Source organism: Pelodiscus sinensis, chromosome 1 (assembly GCF_049634645.1).
Source record: "Pelodiscus sinensis isolate JC-2024 chromosome 1, ASM4963464v1, whole genome shotgun sequence".
Classification (NCBI taxonomy): domain Eukaryota; kingdom Metazoa; phylum Chordata; order Testudines; family Trionychidae; genus Pelodiscus; species Pelodiscus sinensis.
The window spans coordinates 144,027,104-144,047,607 of record NC_134711.1 but is presented as its reverse complement, the minus strand read 5'-3'; the positions used below and the strand labels follow the sequence as shown (position 1 = coordinate 144,047,607).

The 20,504-nt window shown below is 47.6% G+C and overlaps 1 protein-coding gene and 1 long non-coding RNA gene across 5 annotated transcripts in view; one reads left to right on the top strand and one right to left on the bottom strand.

Annotated features, from left to right (window-relative positions):
• Positions 1 to 15,156, top strand: part of LOC102453546 (galactosylgalactosylxylosylprotein 3-beta-glucuronosyltransferase 1-like) — a 42,953-nt gene extending 27,797 nt beyond the window's left edge. For 3 of the 4 annotated variants that reach the window (XM_075905755.1, XM_014577800.3, XM_006112244.4), the window contains 6 exons: positions 1,153 to 1,366; positions 2,997 to 3,145; positions 6,948 to 7,483; positions 9,921 to 10,217; positions 10,776 to 10,883; positions 14,995 to 15,156. In XM_075905755.1, the coding sequence (XP_075761870.1) occupies positions 3,034 to 3,145; positions 6,948 to 7,483; positions 9,921 to 10,217; positions 10,776 to 10,862 (1,032 nt within the window). In that variant the 5' untranslated portion in view covers positions 1,153 to 1,366; positions 2,997 to 3,033 and the 3' untranslated portion in view covers positions 10,863 to 10,883; positions 14,995 to 15,156. The remainder of the gene's footprint in view (positions 1 to 1,152; positions 1,367 to 2,996; positions 3,146 to 6,947; positions 7,484 to 9,920; positions 10,218 to 10,775; positions 10,884 to 14,994) is intronic. The other variant, XM_025188945.2, reaches the window with a different exon arrangement.
• LOC142819350 (uncharacterized) overlaps positions 1 to 20,504 on the bottom strand; it is a 64,405-nt gene that overhangs the window by 32,113 nt on the left and 11,788 nt on the right. The gene's annotated exons all lie outside the window — the stretch shown is intronic.

The following is a 20,504-nucleotide window of genomic DNA, read 5'->3' as shown; positions in this document are numbered from 1 at the left end:
ATTTTTAATTTGTTGGTGTAAAATTCCCCCAGGAGTAATCCTCCTCCTCCTGTTGTCTCCTTCCCTCCAGAGTCAATCTGAGTTTGTAGCAAACACTGTCTTCCTTTATAGACACAAAATGCTGCACTTGCTATCTGTGCTCCACAAAATATAAAGGGGCCTGCAGTGGATGCTGGAGCTTAAGAGAAAACCTAGCTTCCTGCCCCACACATCTGAGACTTACTGCTTGATTCTTAGCTTCCATAATGTGAGGCAGGGAAACAATTCCCCTCCCAATGTGGGAGTTATTAATATTATTTATTATAATTTAAAAGCAATGAAAAGATTAAAGACTTGGTCCCAGGAGATCTAACAAACCTACAACATGCCCCCAGCTATCTCTGGTGCTGACAGGGACCCTGTTGTTAGAGTATCACCATACCTTGCAAGGGACATGATAGCAGTTTTCAGGTATCTAAAACGGTGTTACAAGGAGGAGGGAGAAAAATTGTTCTCCTTGGCCTGTGAGGATAGGACAAGAAGCAATGGGCTTAAACTGCAGCAAGGGAGGTTTAGGTTGGACATTAGGAAAAACTTCCTGACTGTCAGGGTGGTTAAACACTGGAATAAATTGCCTAGGGCAGTTGTGGAATCTCCATCTCTGGAGATATTTAAGAGCAGGTTGGACACCTGTCAGGGATGGTCTGGATGGTGCCTGGGCCTGCCATGAGGGCAGGGCACTGTGCTTGATGACCTCTCGAGGTCCCTTCCAGTTCTAGTATTCTATGATTCTATTTATCCTCGTGTCACTCCTGTGAGCTAGGGCAGAGTTGTTATCCTCATTTCAACCATGGGAAACTGAGGCCCGGGGCGACTGTGTGACTTGCCCAGGGTCACACAGGAAATCTGTGATAAAGGACTCACACCTGGATCTCTCGAATAATCTGCAAAGCTGTGGACTCTCTGTCCTCCCTCTCTTCCCTTATACTGGTCCCAGAGCACTGGCCTTCCTCAGGCTCTTTACCTGGAAGAGCAGGAAGAGGAGCTGGGAGTTCAGAGGCCAGGCTGAGAGCAGGAGCTCTCTGGTTCTCAGGACGCATGGTCACAGTCACTGCTTTTATTGCTCAAGGGAAACCTCTGTCTTTGTGGCTAATGAAAATTTTATTCCCGTAGGCTTCCAGGGGGAGCACCTGTGCAGCCACTGTCTGGTAGACAGGCATGAGGGAAGAGGCCCATTGGGAAGAGCTCAATATATGCACTCAGCACCTGAGAAGAATCCCAGAGGAATCAGGGCACAGCTCTTACCAGAAGGGCGAGGGGAGTAAAGTCTGGCACACGCTGGTGTCAAAACAGGTCAACAGCGAGCCACTCTGCTGACAGCAACGTGGTGAGTCCCCCACTGACAACAGGCAGTGCTACTGCTGTGCAACTCTGTGTGCATACATGGACTGCTGTGCTGCAGAAGGATGAAATTGCCATTACGATGCTTGGCTTGGCTCCCGGGGGCATAGCACAGGCAGCTCATTTAATAATGAGACGGGGAGCTTCTGGCTAAAAGCAGGCACTGGAAGTTGTGTGATGAATGGGACAGAGGATTTCTGGAAGGAAAAGGATGGCCTTTTAGTTGGGACCTCAAATTGGCATCTGGTCTATGTCCTTGTTTCTGCCATAGACTTTCTGGGTGATGGTGAGCAAGTCTCTTCTATCAGCGTTTTAAGAAAGGGCCACTAATTTTGGATACTTTGTCAAGTGACTGCCCAACCTGAGACACCTAGGGTCTAATTTTCAGAAGTGCGGATCACTCACAACCCATATTGAAGTTGACAGGAGCTGTAGGTGTCAGCAGTGCTGGAACAGTTTGTGTAGTGGGGGTGCTGAGAGCCATTGAATCAACTCTAAACCCTAGATAGGGATGGAAACCACGTCAAGCCAAGAAGTACTGCAGCACACACACACACACCCCTCTCTAGTTGCAGCACTTTTGGTAGGCAATGAGCAACTGGGAAAATTCAGGCCCAAGATGTCTTAAGTTGGACACTCAAGGAATGAAGCACCCCAAATTAGTGATCCCTCCTGAAAATGTGGGCTTTAAAGACTCTGTGCCTCAGTTCTCCTCATTTCACAGGGGTGCTGTAAAGATAACCTTATTAATAAGCACTCCACTTCTGTGGTGATGAGAGGCACAGAAAAGCCCAAGAGGAAATTAATAATTCCATATGCAGTGCATGGTTTGGATGATGCACCATACATAATGCAGTGGCCAGATACTTATTGAGGGGGATAAAAAGAGACATTGATTAATTACCCAAGTGGTGATCATCATCTTTACTGTGCACTGAATGAGGCAGGGGATCTGGGTAAAAATCAGGATCTGACTGTAAAGACGATATCAGAATTAATATGTATAAAAGGGCTGCATTAAAATGATATGAGAAAAAGGGATACTGGGCATCTTTAGGCCCACTACTGCCTCCATGCTTTGTTCATTTATGTCTCTAATTATTCAGGTCTTGCACACAACAACTGCAATAATGCTACAAATTCGGTACCTGAGGAGTCAAATTTTCAAATGGCTGAAGTGTCACTACTCGGTTCAGAAGTTAACACCCCCTTGGGATGAATGGGATTGCTAGCAGCTCCCTTCAGACTGTTGTTGCAGCTGCCTGCAGATCCAGAGAGGCAAACCACCATGCACTGGGTCCCCTGAGTTCACAGTTAGGAGGTAGTTTAGCCTTGATGGATGTGCAGAAACTTATTCTTTGAAAAATGCCTCTGTAGTACCTGACCCAGGTGTGGCAGCCAGATAAATACCTTAATGGCTCAGTTCTGGAGAGCGATGGGACTAGTTATGTGCTTAAATTTAAAAAAGGCCCAAGTGCTCGGCACCATTCAGGATCCATCTCAACGTGAGTTGCACCTGGTCTGTTAACTGCATATCTGATAGCACTGACCTAGCCTTTGCTGGTGTCTGTCATTCTCTGTACAAGCCCCACTTACTCCATGCTCTGTTCTGAAAGGTAGGGAGATGCCTGGGCGTTGGAAGCTCTTTGCAGCATGCTAAGGAGACGTAACCTTCTCACCACACTCCTGATCGTCTTGCCATGGGCCCTGCTCCTAACCTTGTGGCATCAGTACCCAGCCACCCGCTACCTCATCCTGCTGAGAAGTAAGTGTCAGGGCTCTGCTTGTAACATGGTTACAGTGTGATCATAACAGTGTCATGGCAAGGGTGCTCCTGAAAGACATGCCTGGAGCTATTGATATGAGCGCTGGATAGGAATTCTCCACAGAAAAGGTGAAACAGAGGAAAACTTGCCCAAGGGAACCCTCAGGGACTGGCTTCTGCACTCAGCCAGTCAGCTAAAGACTCCGTTGTGTGGAGGAAGCCTCAGAGAGAAGCCCACTCTAGACATTATGGCTTAATGGGCCCAGATCCTCAAAGGTTTTTAGGCACGTGAGTCCTATTGATTTCAGTGGACGTTAGATGCCTAAATACCTCTGAGGATCTAAGTCAGTCTGCCTAAGGAATTCTTTTGTGCAGGAGAGCAGCTAGTCTACAGCTGGATTTTTCCTTTCTGCCATAGCACTACCCCAGTGGAGCTCCTGTGTAGAGAAGCCGCTGATGTTTTTGCATTACAGCATGTAGGCCTGCTCTGAGCACAGTTAGGGTGTGTCTAGACTACAGAGTTTTGTCGACAAAAGTGGACTTTTGTCGACAAAACTATACCTGCGTCTACACTACCGCTGAGTTCTGTCGACATAACGTCGACAGAACTCAGCAGTTTTGTCGACGCTGGTAAACCTCATTTTACGAGGCATAACACCTTCTGTCGACAGAGTTTCTGTTGACAGAAGGTGTTATTGAATGTAAACTGTCCTTTGCGTCTACACTACCATGTCGACAAAGCAGCTTGCTTTGTCGACAGAACTCAATGTAGTCTAGACGCTCTTTGTCGACAGAAGTTTTGTCGACAGTATCTGTCGACAAAACTTCTGTCGACAAAAGCCTGTAGTCTAGACGTACCCTTAGATAGCACAGGGCTTTAAATACGAGTGGAATCCTGACTACACTATTACTCCCTTCCTTTGCTCCCACCAGAGATGTTGGACTGGCAGGACATTTAGGAAACAAATCTGAGCGAGTTAACACCCAGGTCCACCTGAACTAGCCCATGCTGTTTTGAGAATAATAAACTCCATACAGTCTTGCCATGCAACTTTGGGCTAAGGGGCATGCCAGATAGAATACAGGGAGCAGGCAGGGCACAGACTCAGCCCGCAGGCTGAAGGAAGGGTTATGGGTAAGAGAGACAGCTGCTTTCTGGTTACAGAACTGGTCATAGGGTTGACTCAGCTGGTTCCTGCAAATGGAGTTGTGAGAGTGCAGTTTGCTGCTGTTTTTGCCATCTCTGTTCAAAGTAAACTGGACCGAGGTCTATTTTGTGAATAAAGATAGACTAACAGGAACTATGTGGCATCTGTATCCCAAATTCCCTCTTCCAAATGGAAGATGGCCCATTGCAAAGCTCCAAATGTGCTACCACTCAGCAAAGCGGTAACAACAGCAACAACATCACTGCAACACCAGTTTTCACACCCCTCTGCAGTTCATGAGAGGGCCACACAGCTTTTTCATCTGACACACAGGGGCTGTGTCTACACTGGCATGAATTTCTGGAAATGCTTAAAATGGAATACTATTCCGTTTTCAGTTTTTCCGGAAAAGGAGCATCTATATTGGCAGGCTGCTTTTCTGGAAAAGCCCTTTTTTCCGGAAAAGCGTCTGTGGCCAATGTAGACGCGCTTTTCCGGAAAAGAGCCCAGATTGCCATTTTCGCGATCGGGGCTTTTTTCCAGAAAAGACTACTGGGCTGTCTACACTGGCCCTTTTCCGGAACAGTGTTCCGGAATAAGGACTTATGCCCGAGTGGGAGCAGAATAGTTTTTCCGGAATAGCGGCTGATTTTGTATAGTAGAGCATCGTTGCTTTTCTGGAAATTCAAGGGCCAGTGTAGACAGCTCACAGCTTATTCCGGAAAAGCGGCTGATTTTCCGGAATAAGTGGCCCAGTGTAGACACAGCCCGGCTGATTTGGACACAGTGGTAATGTGACATACAATAACGTTACATAACCCCCACTTGTAACATCATCATTCCAAGGCAGCTTATTAGCAGTGGGGATTGAACTTGGGACTTCTGGATCTCAGTGTATGAACCTCTACCGCTTGAGCTAAAAAAGGCTGTTCTGTGAGTTAAGGCTGTAGCATATTTATTAATAGCTAGGTGACAGCCTTCACTAGCGGGGATAAAGCACCATACTGGGAGACCATGGATTGCAGTGACTTTTAGATCTCATCAGAATTTTTCAACTATCACATTTTTTAACAAAAAATCACCTTTTTCTAATTCGGAAAATTGAATTAATTTTTTTAAAAAATTCGAAAATGAACTTTTTGACTGTTTTCTGTTTAACTTTTTTTCTTCATCCTTTTATCCCCCGCCCCTTTTTTCAGTGGTAAAATAAGGCTGTGGAGGAGAAAGAGAGGGAGAAAAAAAGTGTTTTGAATGAAAAATTTCCAGTAAACAGTGTTCACTCTGTACCTCAAAACAGCACAGTAGTCCCACAGTTCCAGATTTGTACCCTTGAAGTATGTCACAAACATACAATCTTTCCCTTTTGAAAACTGCACAAGGAAACAACTTTGAAATTTCTAAATTTTTTCTCAAATTATTTTCCATTTTTTCAACCTATTGTAATGACCTCCTCTACTGGTTTGGCCCTGCCTAAGACTCTTTTAGAGTTGCCACTTCCCAAAGACCTAATTAGTATTAAATAGGGTGGGGAAACAAAGAGCACAGTTACAAAACTGAGGGTGACACTTCCATCACATTGAAGATACTTATTTCAATGCAGTCTCTTCACTGAGTGGCTGCAGGGTTTTCAAGTAAGCAAGCACTATGACTGCTGTAGTTTTGGGAGTTGGGAGGGGAAGCATGGGTGGGAATCTCCCCATCTGAAAAATGTATACACATGATAAAGTTGTAGAAACTCTGCTTTACAGCACATTTCCCTGAACTTCAGGGATGTTCAGACCCAAGAGTTTGGTTCACGGCCCATCCCCTCTACACATTATTTCATCTTTAAAGGTATGTCTACACTACCACCCTAATTCGAACTAGGGTGGTAATGTAGGAAACCAGAGTTGCAAATGAAGCCCGGGATTTGAATTTCCCGGGCTTCATTTGCATCTTGCCGGGTGCCGCCATTTTTAAATGTCTGCTAGTGCGGACTCCGTGCCCCGTGGCTACACGCAGCACGGAGTCCGCACTAGCGGACATTTAAAAATGGCGGCACCCGGCAAGATGCAAATGAAGCCCGGGAAATTCAAATCCTGGGCTTCATTTGCAACTCCGGTTGCCTACATTACCACCCTAGTTCGAACTAGGGTGGTAGTGTAGACATACCCTAAGAATGTAAGTTTGACACTACATCAGTACAGTTCTGGTATATCTAAGATTCTTTTTCTTTGTTGGCCTGTAGATTGCCTGTAAAGGGATATCTCTTGCAGTGTACCATCAGCACCACTAGTGAAGTCTAGGCAACATTTCCGTTCCGCTGACATTTGGCACATAATCTTCCAGCTCTGGACAGTTTTGGTCAGGAGGCGCTCACGTTGTACCATTCACACATTCAAAAAGGTCCCACCTCTGTGGTTCTGAATCTGTTCTTCATGGATCAAAAGTAATTTTCAGGGCGAAACCTCTGTCGTACCAAGCAGTAGGGTAAGGGGAAATATAGCTCTGTGAGAGGATTATTCTCTTATGAAGTGGTTTGCAGAATGAAAACGTTGAAGAGCCAGGGCACCTGCCACAGAGAGAGCATAGATAATTATCAAATATGCTTTAATGTATCAGTGACCAGGCTGTTCTTTATTCTCTAACATCTAGCTTCTTCTTTTTTGCCTCAGAAGAGACCGATGAAAATGCAACTGCTAAAGCTCACTTCAACAGCACATCCCCACTGAGGGAAGAAGGGCTCCCATCATGCAGCTGGCAGCAAGCCTCAGGGGTGGCTCCAAAAGTCATCCAGAACTATGTGTATTCCCGCCCTCCCCCTTGGTCGGACACTCTCCCAACCATCTTTGTAATCACACCCACTTACACCCGGCCAGTGCAGAAGGCTGAGCTGACCCGGCTAGCCAACACCTTCTTACATGTGCAGAACCTGCACTGGGTGGTGGTGGAGGACTCGCCCCGGAGGACCAACCTGGTGTCCAACCTGCTGGAGAAGGCAGGGCTCAATTTCACCCACTTGAATGTGGAGAGCCCCCAGAGCCTGAAGATGGGTGGAGCCTTTATCCCAACCCACAAGCCAAGGGGGACATTGCAGAGGAACCTGGGGCTGCACTGGATAAGAAACAGCTTCAACAACACACAGCCACCAGAAGGGGTGGTGTACTTTGCTGATGATGATAACACCTATAGCCTGGAGCTCTTTGAGGAGGTAGGAGCCATTGCACTTCATGAAAGAGGCGAATGACGTGTAGCTGTTGCCCATAAAAAGCCTGCCCTGTGCTCTGCAGTTACAGAGAACCCTGACCCAGTGGTGCTAGCATGGTTCTCCTGCCCAGAGGAGGAGAAGGGCTTGGGAGCCCTCTCAAGGGCTCCACAGGGGCTCCTTCTGCCTTCACATGCAAGGTGGTGCAGGGCAGGCAGGGCTAGAAAGCTGACAGCTATGCAAATCTACCACCCTTTATTTCCTAGTGAGGAAGGAGTGTTCCAGCCATGGGATGCAGGGGCAGGGCAACTCCACAGCTGTGGTGTGATATAGATGGACAATTCTACCCCTCTTTGCCCCCTGCTAAGGTGCATGGCCATGCTGGTGCCAGGACATGGTGCCAAGTCTTTGTATCCATGGCAAAAGACTCCTCTCACCAAGTCTGTTCGGGGAGGGGGTTGTAGAGCAAATGCTGCAGACCACTGGAGGGCCAGGATGAACTTATTTGGTTTTAAAAAGCATCAGACAAAAACTTCAGAACTCAAACCTGCCCTTGAGTTTTTTATGGAGGTTGGAAAAAGTTTGGTCAACTTTCCAATCCACCATTGTTTTCCTTTCCTCATTCCTCTGTACTCTGGGTCTGAGCTGAGAGAAAAAGAGCAAGCGTGAATGAGAAACGGTCTTACTCGTGGTATTTCCAGGCCAGGGATTGTAGAAGCAGGAAGCCAAACAGGATATTTCATGGGGATGCCATTTGCTCTGAATTTTTCAGCCTATTGCAAACTCAAGGGGATGATTGTCCAGTAAGGTTCACCACACCATCAAGCATCACCTGAAATGCATGTCCAAGTTATCCTGTAGGCCCCATTTCCAATCCTCAGAAGTTATTTGGTCTTCTTGAGGCTAAAAAGCCTTGTCATCCTTCATTAGTTCATCCTTTCCTGCATCCCATGTGGGCACTCTTAGGCTGTGTCTAGACTACATGGCTCCATCGATAGAGCCATGTAGATTAGGGTTGTAGGCACAGGGAAATGAAGCGGCGATTTAAATAATCACTGTTTCATTTAAATTTAAATGGCTGCCGCGCTGAGCTGACAAACAGCTGATCAGCTGTTTGTTGGCTCAGCACGCTAGTCTGGATGCTCCGCTGTCGACATCAAAGCCCTTTGTCGACCATCCCATTATTCCTCGTGGGATGAGGTTTACCGGGGCGGTCGACAAAGGGCTTTGATGTCGACCGTGGAGCGTCCAGACTAGTGCGCTGAGCCGACAAACAGCTGATCAGCTGTTTGTTGGCTCAGCGTGGCAGCCATTTAAATTTAAATGAAGCGGTGATTATTTAAATCGCCGCTTCATTTCCCTTTGCCCAATAAACAAATCTACATGGCTCCATCGACGGAGCCATGTAGTGTAGACATACCCTTAGGGAGCCCCATGCACTTCTAGGAAGTAGCCCTGGTGATAGCACAGAGAAGATTGCTGGGGAGGAGAACGAGGGAGAGTCAAAAGAGAGTGGCTTGCCGTGGAGACTACTTGAGTTAGACAAAGTATGGAGTTGGCTGGAGTGATTGGTAGGAACTTGCAGGCCTGGTTAGGGTAATGTGGCTTAACAGCACTGAGGAATGTTCATATTATTATGGAACAATCAGCCAAAGGCCAATAAGAGGTTAGATAAGATCTGAATTTTCTGGGAAGAGGGTGGGATTCTGCCTTTCCCCCCGCCCCCCATTGTCTCTGGAGGATAGTAGATGGCAGATGATTGGAGGTTACAGGGTGATGTAACTTGAATAGCCAGGTGTTAAACACAGGAGAATGACAGGAAGGAAGAGGAGGAGAGGGAGGTAAAAGTGACCTCAGACCTCCTGGCAATTACAATGTCACATCCCTAGCCCATAGCATTGATGGACAGAGTGCCCTGCCTAGAACCACTTAGGTGTTAGAAAGGCACAGATGAAGGGGAGATTGATGCTGTGGTAGTGAATAAGGAGAGATTTACCTCTTAGCAAGAAGGTGAATGGAAGTGAAGATGAGTTGGAAGGTGGGGACAGTGGGAAGGTAGGGCAATGAGAACCGAGTTGCTTTGATTTTAGCATTGTGAAGAAGGGGCTGGAGATGGGAAGGTGAGCATTGTGAGCAGGGCATTGATGAGGTATGAGTACAAAGTCAAGTGGGCAGGCAGGGTGGGGGTGATCACAAGGGTGAGGTGGAGAGGAGAGGAGGGGGAAAGCCTGGGGCAGTCTGAAGGGTGGAAATGAGCAGAGAGAAGGCAAAGAATGAAGAGGAGAAGGATGCAAGGGGTTAAAGGCAGGGTGGTTCATGCAGGTGATGCCAGGGGAAAGGAGTCAATGGGCGATAGAGCAGGAGGGGCGTGGTGCACATAGGGAGGTGGGGGTGATCTGACAGCATTGAACCTTTCACTGCACTGCTTCTCTCTGGCACACAGATGCGCTATACGAGGAGGGTATCCGTATGGCCAGTGGCCTTCGCTGGGGGTCTGAGGTACGAGTCTCCCATAGTGAGCCCAGCGGGGAAAGTGGTGGGCTGGAAGGTGGTTTTTGACCCTAACCGGCCCTTTGCTATTGACATGGCTGGATTTGCAGTCAGCATCAGACTGATCTTGGAGAGGCCTCAAGCCACTTTCAAGCTGGAGGGAGTAAAAGGAGGCTACCAAGAAAGCAGCTTGCTGAAGGATCTGGTGACTTTGGATGGACTGGAGCCCAAAGCAGCCAACTGCACAAAGGTCAGCATGACAAGGGATTTCAAAGCACAGTTTCCCCTTCTGGGGTCAACATTCAACCTCCCTTATAAACACACCCCCTGTCATGGTCCTGTCCCTCCTCCATTGCACCTGACCATACACCAAAGCCCATTAGCACAGAACAATCGCTAGGCAAATCAGTTAATGGGTGTGAAGCGCTTAGCAGATGAAAAGCTATATGAGTCCAAAGAGGCACTATGGTGATCTGTTATAATATCGTATGAGAGTTGGGTCTCAGCTGCAGAATTCAGACCCCCCCCCCCCAATTCCCTACTGCATTTTAGAGTTTGTAGCAGAAGGCTGATCTGGAGTCAGGCCCATCTCTCTTCATTGCAATTGTTTATTTTATTCATGTTAGATTAATTTGTTGGCTATCAGAGTTCTAATAAACTCTGACTCTAGCTCTGACTCGGGTCACTTTCACCCAAACCCCTAACCTATTTCAGAGCCCTGACTGTTCAGGAACGAACACACTGAGATTACTAGTCTTTGTCCATGGAATCCAAAGCAGCTGTGAACTCTCTGGGTGTTTCCCTGCAGGTTTTGGTCTGGCATACCAGGACTGAGAGGCCAATGCTAGGTAACGAAGGCAAACAGGGATTTTCCGACCTAAGAATGGAGGTGTAAATGGAGAGACAGCCCCAAGCTGTGAGTATCCCTGTACCGTGGACTCTCATACTGTTCTTGTTAATATCTCTCTGTATACATCTAAAGTTGGCCAGGTCCACAGACACACCCACCCCACCCTGTTTTTTTGTGAGGTCTGTTGAGAGTGGTTCTATCAACAATGACTGGATTTCAGATGGGCTGGGGTTTGAATTCATGGATCGATATCCACCCTTGCGATTTTGGTTCCATGTCAAAAGCAAACCTAGAAGGATTGTTCTGATTCTGATGTGACCCCAAACTTAGGACATAGCTGATCCTGCAAGATTTCTACCATTACAGTAGGAAAAAAACCCTGTAAACCCAGCTGGTCTTGAGAGATTTCCATCAATTGCAGGGTCTAGTGGCCAGTGTCTTGCCAATGCAGGGAGTGACACAGCAACTGTGAGGGGTTGCTGGGACCCAGGGGCCCCAACACAGTCACAAGAGGGCTACACAGCCTGATGGCAGCCCACAGGAAAGGATTTTCTCCTCCCAATCACTTCAGAACCCGCTTCTGCCATGCTGGGTTATTTGACACAGCACTTTCTACCATGGCATCCGTCGGTTGCAAGGAGCAGTATGCTGAGTGACGAGAACCTGTGCACGTACCCCCTTTGCCAGCAACTTTGACTCCTCATTTTTGTCTACACTAGGCTTCTTTGTCAAAATTTTCCCTCTGGGTCTACCAGCAATGGCAGTAATGGCAGCTCTAGTGTAGACAAGAAGTTGGTGGCTACCAGTGTCATAATCACTACCAGTGTCATCTAGAGCTGCTTTGAACTGCCAGTGATGATACCAGGGCTGCCTAGCATCCTGTGCACACTGCCACTCCCACCATTGCTGACCCAATAGTGGCAACCGTGGGAAAGGTAGAGTAAGCTCCACTTCTGTGCACAGCAGCAGCACACACCCAGGAGTGTGCTTCTGTATCCCATGGATGGTCTGTGTGCTACCTGAGTCTCTCTAGGCCCAAGACACACAGGACTGGGGCTGCTTCAGTCTGGCTTTCAATCAGGCTGCACAAACTGTTGTGTTTAATTGTGGGGGGTCCCTTGTTTTGTCCCTGTCAGCGACTGTCCTATTTAGTTCATGTAGGTCAGGTTCTCAGCTGGTGCGAACAGGAGCAGTTCTGTTGACTTCAGTTCCCACTTGCACCAACATTGAAATTGACCCAACATCTTCCGGATCTGTTCAGGGGGAAGCTGCTCCAATATGCCAGAAGGTGTGTATCACACCTTTCTGCAGGGATCGCCAAAGTAGCAGGTATCTGGCACGAAGACACTTCATTGAAAACCCAACAGCCTCACTGAAGAGTTCTGCAGTTGTAATACTAGGCTTATATCTGTCTCTTAGTAAACATGCAATGTCTCTCGCCTGGGGATTTGTCCCTGGTATGGGTTAGATCTGTCTGGTAGAGTCCTGTGCCTCTCTGAAGTCTCTCTGCCCTTCACTGTGATAACTTAGATCCTGGGAATAAGGATGAGGCAACCTTGCTTGCTGCTAGGTTCAACACTTGATTAACTCCCCATTAGACTACTTGCAAGACTTCCTGAGAGGGGTGCAATTCTCTTAGATACCACAGGCACAATGCCAGGGGACATAACAGTCCTATAGACCTCACCTATGAGCACCATCTACTTCCTCTTCGTATGCCCCCAAACCATGGATGGTGCCTTCCCATATGAGTGCAGTGTGATGTGGATCTGTGAGAGAGCACGGTTATCTGTTAAAAGGGACATAAAAAGGGCAAAACAATTATACTTATATCCTTGTTTTCCTTGTTTTCGGGATAAAAATTGCTTGGAAGTTTAAAAAGAAAAATAAATTCTGTTGGTTCCTGTGTTAGACTTTCTGATTTTGTTCACCCTGATGTATTCGATGGAGGATTGAAAAACTGGTAGGATTAAGGACCATGAGTGAGGTCCTCAGCCCAAACTCCAACCCCTTTATGGTAGGCAAAAGGGGAGGCATGACAAAAAGGGGCCCTAGAAAAAACTTATCCAGCTAGTGAAGGATTCTCCCAGCAGAGGCACTGCAGAAGACAGCTATAAGGCTGCTCTATGAGGACCACCTTGCAAACTGTGGCTATGTCTACACAGCAGCGTTATTTCAGAATAACTAACATTATTCCAAAATAACATAGTCCGCGTCTACACTACAAGCAGTTATTTTGACATAATGTTGAAATAAAGTTGAGCTGGAGGACTGCTTTATTTTGACTCCTGTAACCCTCATTGTACAAGGATAGGGGAAGTCAGAGAAAGAGTGCTGTAACTCGGACTTCCTGCTGTGTAGACAGCACCAAAAGCTAAAATAAGCTATTTTGAATTAAGCTATGCAATTGGCATAACTCAAGTTGGAAGCGTATTTCAGCTTTAGCCCTGCTGTGTAGACATACCCAAGAGGAATAAGCTTATTTCAAAATAGTTTTTTGGGGGAGTTATTATTTCAAAATAACCTGGTAGTGTAGACTTAGCCTTTGGCACAGGAGGTATGCTTGGTGAGATGCAAGAGAGGGGAGTATCAAGGATGGGGGAAATCCCTAAAGTTGCCTAAATTACATTATAGGCACCAGAACAGCTCCAGATAAGGAATACTTCAAGATGGCTTAAAGCCCCCATGGTGCCGCCTCCTCCTATGCTACAAATTCTGGATTAGAGTTCTAAGAGGCAAAGCACCCAATCTCATCCTATGTACTTAGTTAAGGAGAAAAGTCATTATCATTCAGCCTCCTTAAAGGGCTTTTTAAAAAATTGTGTGTTAATGCCTTCTAGGTCTGCTGATGAAAATCCAGTATATGAGTGAGGTGTATATTATATGATTATTATTCAGTGCCTATTTACAAACACACTTCAGCAAAAAGCACTCTGGGTATGTCTAGACTACATGGCTCTGTCGACGGAGCTATGTAGATGAGTTTACTAGACATAGGAAAATGAAGCGGCGATTTAAATAATCACCGCTTCATTTACATCAAAATGGCCGCCGCGCTGTGCCAATCAGCTGTTTGGCGGCACAGCAGGGCAGTCTGGACATGCCGCAGTCGACAAGGGAAACCTTTGTCGACCGCTCTGGTAAACCTCATTTCACAAGGCATAACGGAGCGGTCAACAAAGGCTTCCCTTGTTGACTGTGGCGAGTCCAGACTGCCCCGCTGTGCAGCCAAACAGCTGATCGGCACAGCGCGGTGGCCATTTTGATGTAAATGAAGTGGCGATTATTTAAATCGCTGCTTCATTTTCCTATGTCTAGTAAACTCATCTACATGGCTCCGTCGACAGAGCCATGTAGTCTAGACATACCCTCTGTGTTAAACATTCAGTTTCCACTCCACTGTGAATAAAGAGCCTAAGAAAGCTAACAAGCCACATTTAAAAGCCTCCAAGAAAACCTCCAGAAAAAAACAGGGAAACCTTCCTTCTCTTCTTAAAAACCAACCAACCAACCAACCAAACAAAAACCAAGCAGGAAAGGGGAAAAACAATTATTCTCTTTTACAAAACCCTTTGGGCCCCATTTCTGCATCATAAAGGAGCAAAAAAAGAGCACAGTCCTCTTTCTATTTTCCTTTGCCATAGGCATGTGTGGGAACTGTCTGGGTGTTCTACCGTTACATTTTTATGTCATCCATCTCCGTTCTGGGCCTGTGTATTGATTAAAGCCAACACTTCACATGCTATATAAAATAACGATCCTTAAGCACAGTGCTACACAGTATCCTTGTTATGCGGTAGCTTCTCGCCTGTGAGGACAGGAAATAAAATGATAGAGCTGCATTACACAATTGTGGTATAACCCTGGCTTAGTCTTGTCTGTGCTTGAGTTACAGCTATGCCAAAGACCCCAGTGACAATATAATTGCCCTTTGATTCAGTTACAGCACTTTGTAACATAGGTGGTACCCAGCCATGCTTCAGCCATGCCCACTAATGCTTGGGCTTGTTCTGAGCTGTAGCCTGCCCCTTCTAAGCCATGAAATGGAACAGTGTTGAATGGAGCCAAGGGACACCCCACTCAGAACTGGGCCTCCTGAAACAGAGTGTGTGACGCGGTCTTGAGGTATTTGTCTGTACCATGCTTTTCTTACTCCATTTCTTGTTTGGTTCTGCAGGGGCACAGGAGAGTTTACTGCCATGATGTGTCAACAGCAGCCTCCCACACCACCAGCTCTGCTCAGCACTTTGTTGAAACCTTGAAGGAGTGCCCAGGTTGTGACCATGTCTAACAACATCCTCACTGCCCCAGAGTCAGTAAAAACCAGTGTGAGAGCTTATGTGGTGCCTTGTGACCATACAGAATTTCACCTTTGACTCTATGTACTGGCCACCAGTCCCTCACTGCAAGAGCTTTCCTGGGTCCTGTGTTTTCAACCATTTGTTGGAAGATGACTTTATCAGATCTGTGTTGTGCCGTCTCTGGGCTGAAGCAACAGCATCCAGGTTGTCAAGCCAGCAGAACATTCAGTGTGAATCCTGGGTCCCCAAAAAACATCTGTTGCGAGGACATGAAACTTAAGCTGCTGTAAACTATGACAGTCCAGAGGAGGGAGATCTCACCAAAGCACAAGGGAAAATCCACCAGCATAAGATAGGGTTATTTTCAAAACTCCATGAAAGCAAATCCAACTCAAGGGGGTGTTCCACTGAAGACTCAATGCTTGGCAGAACTGTCTTTGTCTGAGATGCTCTTGTCCATTACACACACTTGGCTCAAGGTCTAAGTAAAAGCCCTTAATTCTGCATTTCGGGGCTCAAGGAGGCATGTAGGCATCTCCTCTGAGAATCTGGGTGCCTCGCTGCTGATTTGGGAACCTCAATAGAGAGCTGGGTTTCATGTTTGGAAACTGGGGTCACAGTGTGTCCTGTGCTGAGTTCTTTGGATAAACACCTTCTCCCATGCCAGGGAGAGAGAGGACTTTACCGCACCTGTGCTTAGGCTGCCTTGTTGTATGATCTCTCAGACACTGGAAAGCAGGGTGGACTTTAAAGCCCTGGCTCTGGCATTGGAATCCTTGTTGCACTAGTATGAGCCATGGACTTGATAAACAGTCTTGGATCATATATGTGGAATTCTTCTCCAGACTTCTCCAGATTTTAGCGGGAGGACAGTGCTCAGTGGGAGGAACCGTAAGCCTCTAATCATCCTGAGTAAGAAGGTCCAAGGGAGAGAGAACACCACCCCCAAGAACCAAACCTTAAGGAACTGGAAGTGGGGAGTGAGTAAATGGCAACCAAACAGCAGTGAAAGGGATGAGGACCAAACTTTGAGAAGAATGTCTGGCAGGGTATGCAGGGAAGAAACTGTGTCCAGAGCAAACCTCCCAGAGCAAACCTCATTCCCCTGGAGGAGGCAGGACATAGGCATCCTGCAGAAAATTGAAAGAAAGAAGAGGCAATAGGAGCCGATGCTGAGCAAGATTTAAAGCACAAGTGTATGTACAGTGTGTGGGTGAGGATTGCTATTCAGACTTCTACAGGAAGTCCTTGAACAATCCTAAAAATATCCTTTGATCACACCTTGAAAATAATTTTCTCTCACACCATAAAAAAACAACTCCTTCAGCTCTCAAAATGCATTGAAGCTTTTCAGGGCTGGGGGAATTGGAGGACATCTTACGAGCAACTGAGCCACCCCCTCCCCAAACATTTGGGCAGGCAGATTTATCTATTTGTGACTTATTTAAATTATGGTCCTTTTCTGCCTATTTCCTGTTTTTTAGCCTGAATCATCTGACATGTTTATAAAGAAAGAGATTTTTTTTCCTGTCATCCCACACTCTTCCAGCTCTCACCAAGGAATGGCAGATCTTCCATTCACTGTTGAAATGTCATATGTTTCTTGTTCCCTGGGGTTTTTCTAACTCAGGTCTTTAATCAGCAAAATAATCAGAAGCACAGTAATGAGGGGAGTAAATTATAAGGGAAGGAAAGATGCTTTATGTGAGAACTACAGGCAGCGTTAAGAGTGTGTCAAGTTTTCCCACTCTTCCTGCAGTTGCAGGCTTGGCAGAATGTGAGTAGGTGACTGCCCCAGACAGAACACACCTGCCTGTAGAATACTGGGACGCTCCTGAGAAAAGACCCATTAAAAAAATACTTGAGGAGCAGCTATGGGGCTTGTCCCACTCTCATGAAAGTTGGTAGCAAAATTTCCATTGCTCGCTTTGATGGGAGCAGGCGCAAAGGGGAAAGCGGAGGAGAGATGAAACGTCTGAACAGAAGGCATGAGAAGTAATGTAATGTGCAGCAAATAGAGAAACAGAGAGAGGCCCTAGTTTGAGTTTGGAGGGTGTCGGGCCAAGGTCCAAATGGGCCAATGTTCACATCACTAACAGGCCACCATTTTGGCTATCTCATTTGGAAACGAAGAAGTGAATAGGCCTTGGAGATTAAACTCTTTGCTTGCTCCTAGAAAGAGGTCTTCCAGGGCAGGGTGTGGCACATTGTATAGTGGCTAGCCGGAATTTAGAGAGAGAGTCTCTAGGGTCATTGGTTGTCTGGGCTCTGTGATCCCTCCCTCACCTAAGTGGGTGGGCCTTTCACTGTGGTAGGCCCAACCTACCAATCCCAGTCATCACATAGACTGGCTCCTTTCACCAGCATTAGGTTGACACCAGCATTAAAAAGAGAAAGTGATCGCCTTGGTGCCTCATTAATTTGTGTTATTAATGAATGAGCAAGAGAAAGGAAATAAAGGAGCTGATTTAACATCTTTCATTTTTCCATGGATGAGGATGTCCCTCCACTAAGGCTATGTCTAGACTGCAGGCTTCTTTCGAAAGAGGCTCTTTCGAAAGCATCTTTTGAAAGAGCCTCTTTCAAAAGATCGCGTCTAGACTGCAGGCGGATCTTTCGAAAGAGAAATCCGCTTTTTCGAAAGAGAGCACCCAGCGAGTCTGGATGCTCTCTTTCGAAGATGGCCTCTTTACATTGAAGAACGCCTTCTTTCGAAAGAGGAACTTTCGAAAGAAGGCGTTCTTCCTCGTGAAACGAGGTTTACCGCCATCGAAAGAAAAGCCGCGTTCTTTCAAAATAATTTCGAAAGAACGCGGCTTGAGTCTGGACGCAGGGGAAGTTTTTTCGGGAAAAGGCTACTTTTCCCAAAAAAAACCCTGAGTCTGGACACGGCCTAAGAGGCCAGGGTCATTGTCAAGAGGAAAAGGAAGTGACATTATTCAGTAAAAGCCGTTAAGGAGAATTGTAGAATCTGATTAAAATCTTGCTTAAGGTCCTAAGTAAATCAATAGAGTTGCTTTGAATGGAATATCTAGTGAATGTTTCCATCTAGGTTCTTACATGGCTCACATCACCATAGTAACTGAGCATCACCCAGGCACTGCTGATATTTTATTTTCACTGAAACCCTGCGAGAAAGCAAAGTATTTTTCCCATTTTATATGTGGAGACACAGAGAGACTGAGGGCAGCACTATACTATAAACTTCTTGCTAGCATAGCTGTGCTGCTCAGGGGTGTGACAAGGTCTCATCTCTCACTGACAGCTGTGCTGGCCACAGGGAGATGCAATTATACCAGCAAAGCTGTGCTTCGTCTAGTAGAGCGTAGCTCACTTGGGAGGCTGGAATGAGCAATATCAGCAAAAGTATAATTGTTACTCATGGGAGGGACACAAAGGGGGGCACCAGCTAAAGGAGGCACATAACCTCCTCACGTGACTGCCCCACCCACAGCCTGAGGCCCCCGCACTGTCCCTGTTCTCTCCCCCTCCTGCGTTACCTTCTGAGCCACACGGTTGTCCAGAACAGCAGCAGCAAAAGGAGCAGAACCTGGGGCTGCTGGGGTAGTGCCCCAGCCCTTCCACACAGCTGCATCTGCTGGCAGCTGCTCAGCCCCACCGGAGCACAGGGCTGGGGGCAGTTCAGCTGTGCTGGAGCAGCTGCCTGTGCAGGGCCCTGGCTCCTGGGAGCAGCAGCCCCACGTGGTGCTCCTCTCACCATTGTGGTTCCTGGAAGAGCCCTGTAGTTCAGACTCTCCGGATAACCAGAGCAGCAAAAGGAGCAGAATGCTGGCAGCTTCTCCAGGGTAGTTGTTCCAGGTACCACCCTCATCCCTATCCTCCAGCAGGGCTATACAGACCGTGGAGACGCAGCTGGGTGGAAGGGCTGGGGGCAGTACGACTGCACTGAAGGAGCTGCTGGCATGGGGCCACCATTCTTCTCCTTTCCACTGCGGTCCCTTGCTTAATGTGGTCCTACCCCCAGCATCTGTCCACACTAGAAACTCTTTGCCAGTATAGTATGCAAGAGTAGCTGTACCAACAAAGTGTTCCTTAAGTAGGCCTGGCCTGAGGACTTCTCTGCACTAGAAAGATTTGCCGTTACAACTATACCTGTGTAGTTATGCTGGTAAACCTTCCTAGTGTAGACACAGCTTAGGCCACAGACTGTGTAACGCTGTAGGCCTGCTGCTCCCCTTGGCTGCAAATGGTGAACTACAGCCAAAGGGAGCCGCAAGGCTCTGTGGCTGCGGAGCCGATAAGTAAACAAACTGGAGCGGTCCGTTAGCAGCTTTCTCAAAGTGGGTCTGTGGCCCACTTTGAGAAACACTGGCCTGCAGCAATGGAAGGGATTTTTCCATTGCTGTAGAAAAGCTACCTCTCTGAGCAATAGTAACTAGGTTGACAAAAGCATTCATGAGAGAATCGTAAATGTATAGCAACATAGGGCTAGAAGGGACCTCAGAGATCATTAAGTCCAGCCCCCTGCACTGAGGCAGCACCAAGTAAATCCCTCCATTGGCCAAGCTGCATCTACAATGTTGGGTAAGGCTGGCATAGCTACCACACTCAGAGCTGTGCATTTTTGAGACCCCTCAGTGCCATAGCTATGTTGGTCTAAATGTTAAGTATAGACCGAGCCTTCTATGACCAAAAAAAAAATCCTTTTGCTGGCAGTTTAGACCAGTGCCTCTGTCACGATCTGAGCCTCCCCTCAGATCTACAGCCGTGTCATCATTGGGGTCAAGGCATAAATCTCCTTCTCCCCTGCGTGCTCACCCTCCCCTGCGTTTCTGTTCTTGAGGTCTCTGTGTCTTTCCTTTTCTTTTCTTTCCTATTCGTTTGTGGCGCTCCCAGTGGCCGGCCCTACTGGACGCCCGCTACCACCAGGCCTCTGCCTATGGCACCACCCAACGGAAGAGAGGGGGACCTGGGCCCTCCCTCACTCCAGGTCTCGACCCAAGACCCTAAGGACAGGGACACCACTCCCTGCCCGGTTGTTGGGGCAGCCGCCTTAACTCACCAACCCTCTAGCGGCCTCTTGGCTCCAATGCTCAGTCCTGGGTCACTTCCTCTCCCTCGTCACGGCTCGTTGCTGGGCCTGGCTCCCAGCGGCTCTCCGTCTCCTTCTCCTGTGCACTCACCCCCTCCGGGCCTCCTTTATACTCCCCACTGCTCACCGGCACCGGGCCCCTCCAGCTTCCAGCACCTCTCCTGACGTCATCCCATGCATCGGTGTTACCCCACAGGGCGGCTCCGGAGCAGGTGGCACACGTCTGCTGCACGGCTACGTCTTCCCCGCAAAAAGCCGCTGCGGGACTTTTGGGGGTGCGGGGCTCAGGGACTGCCGCGGTGGCAGCCATCCCCGTGGCCCCATCACAGCCTC